Raw genomic sequence first — 13,828 nt, 5'->3', positions numbered from 1 at the left:
TACCTTTGTGAAGCCTATTATCACTTTTCAATGATAGTGTCACAGGGGGTGTTGATTCAACTATATGAATGTTTTATAAGAGGTCACTAGTAATTGTAACAAATGTCTAATGAAAAGCTGATGTGGTGGATATTTGGATATTGTAAATTTAAAGTTTATTAGGGGGTAGGAAAAGTCAAAACATTCTGATAACAGCAGTCACTGAAACAATGTGATGTTGCTAATAGTGAGCAATATGTGTTTAACATGTTGATTTCGATTAAGCACATAGTATGATGTCACGAATGACATCGACTCCAGCGGGCGACCAATTTATGTATGTTTATATATGATATGTACAGTTTAGAGAGAAAAGGGATTCAAAAGGAATTAGTTTGTCTCTACTTCTTTCTCACTCTTACCTGTCTGGTTTGCTGCTCCATTGGTCAGCAAGGAAAGAAATATCGACACAACATTAGGTGATAAGACCTTTGGCTTTATAAAACGGAGAAACCTTTCTTTGGAATATGTGAACGACTGACTGCATTACAGACAAATGATACCAATCATATCTCAGTTTTGCTTTGTGTGCAAGATTAGCAATGCTTCACTTCAAGGATTATGCTCAATTATGTAGCCTTGGGGCTCTTTGTTTCAAATACTATAGTTTCCCAGGTGCAACCAAGATTTGTACATTGTATCTCTGCTATTTCAAGCAGTCTCAGATGATTGCTTCTTGTTCAAGCATAAAAGTCTTCTCTCGACTCCTAATTGCTGTGTCTGTCTTTTCCTGCAAATATTCCTACCACTGTTTCATTTATTAAATTCAGGAATTATGCACATTCAAGAATTATGCATGCAGTATTATAAATGCGACAACATTTATGATCACAATTTGTAATGAATGTGTATAAATTGAGCATATAAAACATTAAAATGGATGTTGCCATTTTTAAACAAGTTTTAATTTAAAAAGTGACCAGAATTGTTCTGGTAGCAGACATGACTTGACTTCAATTATTCTATGTGTGGGTGTCCAATTTACTCTGATTTGTGTTTCTCTCTGATGAAGCCGCACATTGTTATCTCCATGTCCTTTCCCAGGGCTCAACATAACATGGTTGTCGCCCTTTGTTTTGCACAAGAGGGGCATTCTGTCACATAAAAATTGATCTTGACAAGAGAAATATCTCCTGGTTATGCACCGAATGTTCCCTAACGTGGCGGTGACACTGGCTTGGTAATCGATGTGTAAATCTGCCTGCCACAAATGAAAACACAGAAGCCCCCCGCACACGCAATCTTTGTTCACTTTCAATTCACCTTTGTATTATCCAAACCAAAACTTGATATGAATGGATCCCAAGGACAACAGGGTGTAACAGAGAAAGCCTGAATAAAGCTTTAGGCATAAACCTCTTACATTACACTGATACTATTGATGGATTTTTTTGTCTCCAATATTGGCACTGATTATAGCTTGTGCTGACTCTTCACATACTAATCTTACCTTCCCCAAATTACTTCTTGAGGACTACTGTGAAATTCTGCTTAGGACTGGACATTTGATTGAATGAACTCTGTGGAAAATGTGCCTTATGTAAAAGGTGAGAAAAGACAAGATAGCAATGGATGGGGAAAAAAAAAAAAAAAAATCAGTGTAGACGGGTGCATGTAAGATATGTATGTGTGTGTCCTGGCAAAGCAGGAGAGCAGCAAAAAGGTCAGAGTCAGGATCTAGAGCTGGGTTCCCTTGTGGAATGGGTAGTAGTAAAAGGGGGGGGGGGGGGGTTGGGGTGTCTGGGATGCTTGCCCAGGCCCCGGGGCATCTCTAAAGCTGCACACATATGCAGTGACATGCAGCAGATAGTCAAAGCTCTCCTCTCCCACGCTTGACTGATGAGCAGTGACAGCACGAGGTCTGGCTACCACTAGGGGGTTTCGGACAAAAAAGGCGGTTTTGATTTTTTGTGAAAGTGCACCAATGCAAGTGTGTTCTACAGTTGTATATGTGTATTTTAGTGTATGTTTGTGCTTCCGGGGGGGTAAATAAATGTGTCTGATTAACTTTCAGTCAACACATGTGTCTGTGTGAAGGATTGTGGGCATCTGCATTTGATGGCTTTGCAGTTCGGGTAGCTGTGCTTGGATTTAATCTAGTACTATACAGATTTAGTGTGTGTGTGTTACTGAGAGTGAGGGTCATAGATAGTCTGAAGATCAATGTGCCTCAGGCTTTAAGTTTTACATTTAGTGCCCGCATTTGAATGTGCTAATTGAAGATTTGTGCATGGCAGTGAGTCAATTTCATGAATGTTGAATATTGAATCGTCATACATGGATGTTGAACTGAGCTCTGAACGCACATATATAAGTAACGATGTGCACCTAGTATATATCTTGCACAGTCCCCTTGCAGTGCAAGTGTGCCAGTATTTATACAGTATTTATGTTAAATGTTAAGGTAGTTTAGGTGTATATTTTGTTTGAAGAGGTGGAAAAAATTCTTTTGAACGTTAATTTGAGATCCTCACCTTTTGTAGAGGAGGATGGCAATGACGATGCATATGATGAAGACGACAGCTAGCACAGGGCCCACCACCCAGATGAGTCCTTCCTCCTCGTCGATGATCGGTTGGGGATCAATGTCGGCTGAAACAACCGGGTCAGAGTAGGGGCTGGTGGCATACATGATCTGAGCCAGAGAAAAGCAAATCGACGATCAGTATTCTACAATATCTTTTCAACCATGATGGTATTTCTAGTTATTGGACCTCATTCTGCTATTGCCATAAATTATCTATCATCTGATTATTCTGAAAGATACTTTTTCGCCAATGTATTACATGGTTTCTTGGACAGACATACCAAAGCCAATCTTCAGCTAAAGTTACATCAATACAGAGAACTCAATTCTGAGGGATAGATCAAGATTTATTTGGAGAGACGAAGATATTCAGAGCAAGTCTTCAGTTAATTTATCCCCACTTCAGAGCATATCTAACAAGACTCTGACAAAGCAGCATGACCAACAATACAAATTAAAAGCCAATTCAAAGTTTTGCTGTGTCATTTCTGCTAAGCCGCTGTTTGACCAATCACAATTATCTTTAATATCTCTTCTATACAGAAGCTTTGATTGAACTATTTCACATTCTAAGAGAAGATTAAAAAAGTGGTCTTTTGGGAAGAAAAATATATGCTTCAGTGGGCAAATTAGAGATTTCCCTCCGTCCGTCATTATCGCTTTTGCTCTACCTGAACTCGGGGTTAGTGGAGAGAGTGCGAGGCAGCACTATAGACCTTGCAGCTCATCAAATCCATCATCTCGCCTGCAGCGGCCTAATCATGCAGCTTTCTGGTCCTCCCGTCCAGAAAGACACATGCACACATACACACACTAGCTGCAGCAGCGGAGATAAGGTGGACTGCACGTAGGACGCAATTAAAGAGAAGCCCCGTTATCGAGGTATTCTTACGATCAGCTATGGTCTTAAGGGGTTTCTAACCCCAAAGCAGCAAGGGTCAGCTTCTTGGGCCTTAATTTTTTTTTTAAGTCAAAGCCTCATAAGGGCTCAGAGTAACACACCTTACTAGGAGCAAACCCCGACCCTCCACTATGAAGCAGTGGATTTTCCCCTCTTTGTCTGTTAACATGTACTGTTTTTAGTACAAAGAACATGAGATCACTAGCAAAAGATATCCCAGAGGAGAACAAATTCATGTCTTCAGCTGAACTCAAGTATAATATCAGACAAATATGGATAAACACTGAGATAATACAATGACAAAGAGCAAACTTACATTTTCCGACATCTCCAAAACGGCAAGCACAAAGAATATGTACTCCTGGCCATTCTGGAGTTGCTTGTTTTCAAAGTCCCCATAGATCTTGCCATCTCCCAGGGTGAACTCTTTGGGTAGGTCTTTGAAGTAGGCAGCGATATAGGCTTTGGGTTCAGCCTGCCTCCGGAATCGAAGGCCTCTGCTAGTTCGGTTTATCTCCTTCAGCAGCTACAGCAAAGAGCAAGAGGCAGATGGTTGATAACAAATAGGGACACGTTCCAGCACACACATGAAAACATATCCACACAAACGAAATCTGTCTATCAAGATTTTTTTCTGATTGCTGAGCTGAAAATACTGATTGCAAAAGGCAGAACATTATAGATCAATGACTTATTTCATCTGTTTTTGGACTACAAAAGATTGTGAGATTAAAAGATTGTGTGGATTTCCAGCATATAAAACAGTTGAGGATTATCCAACAGCTTCAAACAGGGAAAAAAATAGACTAAATCAATTTCAAACTTACGTAGCTCAATTATTTTTTCTTAATGATACTATCAGAAACATTTTTGCTTGAGATGGCCAAACATGTAGACAAATAGTATCTGGTGAGGATTTATAATCATTTGTGCTGTCTTTCTGCTGGATTTGATAATCAGCGTACAATTGTTGAGGTTTTATTTTTTTTTAATTTCATTTTTTTCTTAAATAAGAATGAAAGATCTGCATAGTGAAGATAAATTACATTCTGTGTCAACAAATGGCTTCAAAATACATTTTGCCAAGTATAACAAACATATACGTGTTTGTCATTTTCGTAACAAAAACGAAAAATAAAATTGGAATACTGTTATGCTTTTGGTAGAGATTACCAAAAGAATATGTTTCAGCACTTGGATAGTTTTCCAATGCCACTGCCAGTTTTCTAAGGGAATTATTATATATCAAACCACAGTTTTTCCTCTAACATACATAGTGTCCTCTGGTAATTAATGTTGGAGCCAAATCACCACCTCTGCTCCCCAACCAATAATAATACTAACAATAATACTAATAATAATAATAATAACGATACTACTACTACTACCAATAATAATAATGATAATATTAGTAGGCTGAAAGAAGTGTGCCCTCCATCCAAGTCTGTATCATCGGACTTTTAACTTTCAGTACAGAGTGCAGATCATAATTATGCTAATCAAGCCCGGCTAGTTGTTTGGCGTCTGATTTCATATCTCTGACTTGTGTGCACGGATCAGTGTGTGTGTGTGTGTGTGCTGCATGCGCCTGTCATTCACAGTGGAGTGTGTGCGTTCTTGTGTGTGCTCTGTTTTGGCTTCGGGGCTGTTGGTGCTGCCCGATAATGTCTTCAATCATCTCTCCTGTCAACACGGCTAAATCTAGCTGCCCTTGGGAAAAGTTGTGAAAAGGTGAGTGCCAATATTGACAAACAAATAAATTCTGACAGAGGGGCGACTTTTGGGCAATCGGTCAAGGCTACAGACATGGGCCTGTAGGCATGAGCTGTAAAGCCAATGCGAGATGAATCAGGGTGTGTTTTCTTTTATTTTTCTAGACACACAATATATTGTGATGTTTCCACAATACAAATACATATTTTAAATCTCACAATTTCAAAATGAGCCATTATTTGCAAGATCTGATTTACACATCCTTGGAAGAATTTCAAATTGTAGTAATCTGAAGGGAAATAACCTTCAGAAGTTTGTATTTCTATACATTTCTAGATGTATGCATGCATGCTGAATGTGTATACAAAGAAAAAACATTAGCGATCAGTACATCTAATGGAATACTGTACCTGAAATGTAAGCATACCTTACAGTATAAGAGCTTTGATTCACTTACACATTTAATCATGCATGCAGTGTACAGAAGCTCATGAATTATCTGGCTAAATATAAAAGTTGTCAAGTGTTTTGTGCATACGCAGTAGCCTAGCTTTGCCTGGAATGAGAAGAGACATGAAGGCCTGATGCAACTCTTCAGGTAATTACCGCAGACAAAGAGGAGGAGGAGGAGGTGGGGATGGGGGTTGAGTTTGCAGTGCACTTGATGGCTACTTCATGTTCTCATTTACATATGAACAGTGCTCTCTGCAGCTATTTGCGTCAATCAGCGAGACTCATCTCCTGTTCCTCCTGCCCTCTTAACTGCTTCAGCTTATTTTTTGCAGTTTGAGAAAAGCAATGTGTTGTATGTGCACACAATTATGTAGGTCTTGCTGAGGCACTGAATACAACAACTGGATAATAGAAACATTTTTCATTTTACATGGCATATTTTTACTGTTTCTTGGTAACCTGAGTCATTATAATGAGCTCATCCTTTGAACCTACCTCCTCCAAATTCATCTCATCCGGATTGTCCCAGGGTTTGAAAAACTTGCCAGTGCGCTGCTTCTTTAGAGGTACTACCACAATGAAATATCCCCTGGAAAATAAAATGTAAAGTACAGCACATTAACATTCAGTAGATAGTCAGAAATCACACTCAGTTTTCAAAACACACAAATTCTATTTGCAAGTCAGTGGTCACTGTTTCCTGGGCAAACAAATCCCTATATGAGAGCAAGAGCAAATACAGCATTGCCTAGTACGCACTATGTCTGTGTGTATTAGAGAGAGATCTTTTTTTTATACCAGAAACTAATGCATAATGATGCCATTAGCAAGTTATGCAATTCTTTATCACTTGATTAGGCCCATTTTTGTCTATGTTTTGTATTCAATTTAGGCTTGTCCAGAGGAGTCAGTCCACACTGCTACGCCTCACTGAGACCCCCCATGGGCTAATTAGGGGACCTCTGTGAATGCAGGAAAGATATAGAATTAAAGGGATTTCATCCCTTCATCAGGGTGGCAAGAGAGATAATGGCCTCTGCCAGAGTTTTCTGGGCTTCCTGGTTGGGCTCTGCAGTAGCTAGCATTAGCCAGGAAGGCAGTGTGGCAGGCTAATGGGAAACTAATTAGCTTAAGCTCTGGCATGGGACACAGTGGGCCAAGTGCATCCAGCAAGATCAAAAAACCCAAGATGGCTTTGAAGCTTTAGTCTACAATCAGATGTGCTCCTTGGCCTTCTGACAACCCTGGGCTTCATTCTAAGTAGTGGTCGACCGATTAATAGGTTGGCTGATATCTGGCATTTTGAGATAATCGGCATCGGCCAATGTCTGCGCTCATGAGGCCGATAAACAAATAATACTAGGTCAAAACCTAGTATATGGAAATAACAGAGTTCCTGGTGAATTCTGAGTTCAGTCAGAGGATGAACTGAACACAAACAAATGGACAAACTCAATACGGTTGGTGCCTGCCATTGCTAGCTAGCTAATAGCTAATGTACATTAATGTATTTTGGCTTTTTGGGGCGAATAAACACAAATGGTCCAATGGTCAAACTCACGTGAATAACACAAGGTGAAAATTCGCTTTAGATTTGGTCTAAACACACCATCAATCAGGGACATTCGCGTTTATGGGGCTGTTGTGGTCTAGCCAAAAATATCTGCAGGCAGCCTTGTCAGTGTGGCTGCTATGGAACAATGTGTCAATTTCGCCATTCTACGATGGAACACAGTGGGAAACGTGCCAATGCTCGATATAACATTACCTGAGAGAAAATGAAAAGACATACTTTCCTCGTTTAAAATAATTACACTGCAGACAGAGTGCACTACTTAAGCAAACAGAGACAATGCAGACAATAACATCAGTGTTAAATAAATGTTCATTTAAGTTCAGCAATTTTGTGTCTCATTTGTTATTATTATTAAATTGTATTTTATCAGATGCAAAAAAAAATCCAAAAAAACCCAACAACATGATATCAGCATTTTATATTGGTCATTGGCCGCCCTGCTTTCTAAATATTGGCATCAGCCATTGAAAAACCCATATTGGTCGACCACTAATGGTAAGTATATAACAGACTTTATATGGCTTAGAGGAGTGTGCTTAAATGAGTCAAGCTGCTTCAGTGTGTAATGACTAAGTAGAAGTGGATATTACACTGAAATGTAGGGATGAATATATTGTAAATGATGGTGTTTTAGAAGAATTACTCCCGACAAGGTCAGCTAGCAAATTATCTTGTTTATTTACATTCACAATACATCAGTAAGAAATAAGACTACAATAATCACTAATTTGAATATGATCAATTGCTAGAGAAAGTTTGACTGCTAAAGTGATGTCATTACAAGTAATATATCCACTAAAGAGCCATTTTAATAAACTCAAATCATATTATGCTCAGCAGTCAACTCTGTGATACAAGATTGCAATTAAAAGCAATTGGAAATCAGCTTAAGTTGGATCATCTCTACTCACCTTACTCTCTCAGATGTCTGCACTGATGGTAGCTCCACAGTCACCATACCGTCAGAGTTGGTCTTGCCAATCAGGTACGGTTTGGTGCGAAGGATGTCTGGAGCTGTCATGGTGGACACACGGTGCTGCAGACCTCCAGCACTGTTGCCACGGTTGGTCAGGAGGAAGGAGTACTGTGTCTCAGGTTGAAGGCCCGTAATTAGCTTCTGTGTTAGCTTCCCATCCACCTCCACACTCTGCCCATTATCGTAGAGGATCTGTATGCAAATGAGTTGATATTTCATGTAGACATTAAAGTTTATGCATGTGTTGGTAGATGTTAAGTGAATAATTACTTATGTCACAGAATTGTGAAAATGTTATGCCTATCTAGATGGTGCTCACAGTAAAAGGTTGAGCTGGATTGTAGGTATCGGGGATTTCCCAAGTCAGCAACACTGATGTCTTCATGGCAGCTCTCACGTGAAAATTTTTTGCAAACACTGCTAAAAGAAAGGGGGAGCAGGTGATTTAGACACAAAACACCACCTTTATCACCAATGGTCCCAAACCAGTGCTTACCTGAGAATGCCTCCTTCAAAACCAGGCTGATATCAGTACTACACTGAACTAAACACTGTCCTCTTACCTTCTTACCAACACCAACTTTTGAAATGATTGACTGATCTTTTCTTGACTGACAAGACACAAAAAGACATACATACTTACTCCATGTGAGTTTCTTAAATCAAATCATTGTAAGATTAGGAGGACTAAAGGTTGGACACTATTTTAGTACAAGAGTCTTCTGGTTGATTCCATACTTTGTCAACTTCTGCCATCTGAGGCTTTCAAAGGAAGCTATGGTTGATGGAAAGGGCTGCACAGGGAAAGGTTGATTTTTTTTTTTAAAAAGTGGAAGGGCTAAGAAGGTTCAGGGACTGGTCCTACCTTGATCCAAAGGCTGTGTCCTGAATTGGACACTTGGGCTATAGGGGCCAGGGCCCTTGCTGGTGAAGGCACACATTTTAATATCATAAGTGGTATCTGCCTTAAGGCCATCCAAGATGACTGTTGATTCCGGGGCTGTGATGAAGAGTTCCGAGGGACTGCGTGGGCTGTTGATGTCCTTATACTGCAGAGCATATTTCACTATTTGGCCATTTCGCTCTGCCAGCAAGACTGGTTGCCAGCTAACCTGAATGGTGGAAGTGGTGGCACCTTCTGCTGTAATGCTCTGAGGGTAGCCGCTTGGGACATCCTCATTTGTGGTGACTTCTTTGACTGTCTCTTCACCGAAGCCCACCTTGTTGCGCGCTGAAAGGCGGAAGGTGTATGAGGCTCCCTTATGGATCTCTTTGGTAGTGTAGTGGTTCTCTCTCTCGGGGAACTCAATGACAGTCAGGGGATCTACGTCTTTTCGGCCAAAACGGAGGCGATAGCCTTGCAGGGGCCCGTGGGTTAGTGCTGGAGGATGCCACTGGAGGAGAGCTGTGCCCATGTTTGTTGTACTGACCATAAGCCGTGGTTTATCAGGAACTAAGACAGTACCATTGGAGAGAGGAAAAACTTGTCATAAATATGGAGAACCATGGTTGCATCTGATCCTAAATGTAATACAATATTACTATGTATTTCTACTGTGACATAACACTGTCACAAGAGCTGAACTGGGCTATCTTTTTGTTGTTTTCTCTTTCTTTGTCTCCTTACATTTTCCGTAATTTTGAAAGTGCCTTAAGCATTGTCATGTCATTATAGTGGGTAAGAGTTATTGCACTAAATGAGACTGCATTCACACTTTACATGCTTGGTGACAAATATGTTTGCCTTGTGCTTTTTTAATCCTCATTGCATGCAGTTTCATAGCTTTACAGAGCAGAAATGCAATTTTATATCATCTACTATATTAGCAGAGATATTTGTCAGCAGTAATAGTCATGTTACCTGCGCCAGTGGTGGTGATCAGTTTGGGTTTGCTGCGTGCACCGTCACCCTTTGTCGTATAGGCTGCCACGGTAACTGAATATGTGGTCTCAGCCTGCAGCTCTGTGATGATCATTTCCTGTAAAGATGCAGGACTTAAGTTGCAGGACACTCATTTGCTGATTTGCAGATATGAGCAAGTAGAGAGATAAAAGTGGGATGTGATGTCAGCATTATCATCACAAAGGAAAAAACAGACACATTCTCTCAGTATATACTTAAAATTAGTGCATGCTTCGGTGGACAAGGATAGTGTTGATAAGCTTTGGTTAATAAATAATTTGGCAAAGACTATGCGTTTGTTGTGAAACAAAATGGCTTTTTCAGTCGATACCAACAGAATTTAAACATTTAAAGTCAGCATTTGCCATTTGGTCAGTTCAGTTCAATTTGAATTTCCTTGTTAGCAGTTCCATTTGCAGTTTCTCAGATAAATTTCTCGAGAGGGTGAAAGAGGGCCCAAGCTATTGTTGGTCATAAAAACCTTTTCATGAACTCCCAATACACAAAAGACACATGCCATTCATGCAGAGGATGACAGCAGGGGAAAACAAGATTGGAATTTTGTCAAGTTTAACTACTCACATGTTCAGTTGAATCATCATATTCCCACTGATTATGATATAAGAATATGGAGAGAAAAGAGACAAAAAATAAGGCCAAGTAAAGACAGAAAATGGTTACACAGTTTGTCTGCAACCACTAAATAAATGTAGTAAAAGTAACAATTAAATACATAGAGATGTATGCAGATAAATATGCACCAAGCTTGTGCAGACAGCTGAATTGTGATTAGTGACAAAACATTTCAATAGTCACTGTTTTACTGTGTTGAATAATTGTTATGACAGGATATAAAATAGCTTTTCTTCCACTCCAAATAAAAGACTTTGCTGTAGCGCATGTAATGGTAAGAGAGAAAGTGATACTATGTGTCTGAGAGATGAGGCGGCTGGCTGAGGAGGGTGTTGTACCTGGGCATCATCAATCAGGATGTCCTTGATGACTGGCTGTCCTGTGGGCTCCCCATTAACCATCCTGACATAGTGCACCTGGTACCCTCGGATCTGACCGTGCTGCTTGGTAGGCATCGGTGAACGCCAGATCACTTTAATTGATGAGGAGTTGACAGCCTCCACCTCAACTTTACGAGGTGGCCCGCTAGGAACTGGAGGAACACCATGGGATAGAAGAAAAAAGGTCAAAATTATAGAGAACCCCCTTCACCCTGTTTTCAAATCCTGTCCAAAGCCGTAGCGCAAAATGCTGCAGTGAGAAAAAAATCACAAAAGTGCAGCAAACTGCAACAATCACTGCATGACATCAATATTTCAACAATGGTAAGGGGAAAAAACAACAGCAAAAACAGGTCTGACAACTGACCTAATCTTGAAACATTAAAAATGGGTAGAGTGGATTTTAAAAACATGGAATAAAAATGTGTTTTGCCAAAATAGAAAAGTGGAGCCAAAAGGGGGGCTTCAAGTGTTTCAAATGCTTGAAGCACTACAAGAATTTTGGCTATGGAGCAAGGAAAAAATGAATAAAAAATGATTCTACTACATGAGGGGGAGAAAAAATATTTTTTAAAAATGGCCTTCAAAAAATTCTTCCACCTTTGTTATTCCCACTGTCCAGAACTTTTGCCAAGTTCCTAAAAAAAAAAAGTGAGTTATTTTAAAAAATGCTGCCATTCAAAAACACTGCAGAGAATATTTCAAAAATGACAGTTGGGACTGGAAGTTGGAGGCCTGCAGCTGAAAACGCCATACCATGTGTTGAAATTGAGCAGCGTGAGGAAAAAAGCCAAAAAGGTGCTTTCACAAAGCAAGTCGCAGTTGCAAAAACGTACAGTCCAAAACTGGGCTAAAAGTGTCAAATGGCGACAGTCTTATTAGAAGCAGGCAGAGGGGTAGAAAAGAAGAGGGACTTGTAGATTAAGACGAGGTTGTTAGTATTTGACAGGGTAGGTTAAGAGGGGTAGACTGGATTTGCGGCTGGGCTTTGTTTTAGCGAACACATACCATCCTCCTCTGTGCGGATGAGCTGTGGCACGCTTTCTGGTCCTGCTCCAACATCTGTATGAGCAGTGACTGTCACACGGTACTCTGTCCATTTTTCCAAGTTTTCCAAAAGGTACTGGGAACTTTCCGGAGGGATGCTGGAGATTTGATGTGTCGTAGTATCCTCCCCTTCAGTTGCAGCGTACTGGATGGTGTATTGCGTTATGATCCCATTTTGTAATTCCATTGTTGGTGGCCGCCAACTTACCAGGATGTTGGTGGAGCTGGGGCTATAGCACTTGACTTCCTGCGGTGGGCCCGAGGGTTCTGGTTGGTGGGTTGGATTTGGAGCAGGTGCAGGTTTTTTGTTTGGTCAGGCCGTTCATTGAGTTGGATTTTTTTGTTTTTAAGTAGTTTCAGTTTTTGTTTTGATTGGGGTGATGATGGTAGAAGTGACCAAACAAAGGAAAAAAGAAAAGAAAAATAAAATAACATAAAATGAGGACAAAGCACAAGGACTTATGTGGGTATATACATGGTATTTTAAATCAATGAAACACCACAAATAAAGACAAAACAAAAGGCAAAGACCAACACAAGAGTGTACACACTGATGATGAATGGAAGGTGTTGATTGGAAAAAGGACAGCTTTGCCATATGTAACATACCTTAGCATTGAAACAATAAAAACAAAAGGGAAACAAAAATCATATATCCTATTATGGTATTTCTCTAGAGCCTGTAATTCCTTAACTTTGCCAAAAATTAAAATCTAAACATTTTTGAAAGAACTTCAGAATTAATTTCTAAATGAAACCATTCCAAATTAAATGAAGTAATAAGATAAATTTGGCAAGCAGTTACCATCAATCCAAAAACATAAAGGTTGATGCTTTAACTAGTTTAAAGTAGAAAATGTTGTATTTGTCACCAACCTTTCCGAAGCCTGTTGGTTTGTGGTAAAAGCCTGATTGTACAACAGAGAACTTCCCAAGGAGACATGACTGATTTATTAGATTCTGATAACATTGGCATGCACTTCTTAAATTAGCTTCATGATTTACCTCAGAACATACGTCTGGGCAGAGTTTGAACTTTGGAGCTTTTATACCTACCTGATCTCTGCCCTTGTCTTTCAGAGACCTCAGATTTATGTTAGATGTGCAAAGTTTTACTTGACTTATGTTTTGGGGGGAATTTTCTGACTGGTGATCAAAATAAGATCAAGTGGACTGCATTTAGTTTAATTTTGTTATGAACAATGTAGTCCAATTTTGCAATTTTGACCCATTTCATAAATATGAGGTCTTCTGGGTGGAAATGCTCCTAACTACAGAGACAATAATTGCTTTGAGCTTTCTATGATGTCGTCACTCCACAACCTTCTTCTTGATTCTGATTTGAATTGCGGATTAATGTCAGTGCAAGTTCTTGAATGGGAAAGAGAATGGGAAAATCCCTTTTGATGTCCAGAGAAGTGGTTCCTGGCATAGTAGCTACATAGAAAGCTCAGTCTAAAAAATTCTCTATTCTCTTATTTTTGGCTGACATGCATCGTCAAGAGACAAGGCTTCTTATAAGCAAACTATACCTTTTGACTTTAAAAAGACAAACATTTGGGTGAGGCAGATGTGGGCAGCCATATAAATAATTCAAGGTTCAATCATTCGTTTAAGTCAAGAATGTTTTTGTACAACAAAGGTGGAGAGGGATAGTTTCTGTAACCTTGTCTCCTGAAT

At 39.7% G+C, this 13,828-nt stretch overlaps 1 protein-coding gene across 41 annotated transcripts in view; it reads right to left on the bottom strand.

The window, feature by feature from the left end:
- LOC122973552 (receptor-type tyrosine-protein phosphatase delta-like) overlaps positions 1-13,828 on the bottom strand; it is a 370,064-nt gene that overhangs the window by 25,374 nt on the left and 330,862 nt on the right. For 15 of the 41 annotated variants that reach the window (XM_044341149.1, XM_044341155.1, XM_044341158.1 and 12 more), the window contains 11 exons: positions 12,110-12,415; positions 11,060-11,253; positions 10,671-10,697; positions 10,047-10,164; positions 9,051-9,638; positions 8,505-8,605; positions 8,121-8,377; positions 6,129-6,222; positions 3,784-3,993; positions 2,514-2,674; positions 402-413 (listed from right to left, as the gene is read on the bottom strand). In XM_044341149.1, the coding sequence (XP_044197084.1) occupies positions 402-413; positions 2,514-2,674; positions 3,784-3,993; positions 6,129-6,222; positions 8,121-8,377; positions 8,505-8,605; positions 9,051-9,638; positions 10,047-10,164; positions 10,671-10,697; positions 11,060-11,253; positions 12,110-12,415 (2,068 nt within the window). The remainder of the gene's footprint in view (positions 1-401; positions 414-2,513; positions 2,675-3,783; positions 3,994-6,128; positions 6,223-8,120; positions 8,378-8,504; positions 8,606-9,050; positions 9,639-10,046; positions 10,165-10,670; positions 10,698-11,059; positions 11,254-12,109; positions 12,416-13,828) is intronic. The other 26 variants (XM_044341152.1, XM_044341154.1, XM_044341167.1 and 23 more) reach the window with 5 other exon arrangements.

The sequence above is a fragment of the Thunnus albacares genome, chromosome 22 (assembly GCF_914725855.1).
Source record: "Thunnus albacares chromosome 22, fThuAlb1.1, whole genome shotgun sequence".
NCBI lineage: Eukaryota > Metazoa > Chordata > Actinopteri > Scombriformes > Scombridae > Thunnus > Thunnus albacares.
This window is presented reverse-complemented; position numbering and strand designations above follow the sequence as displayed.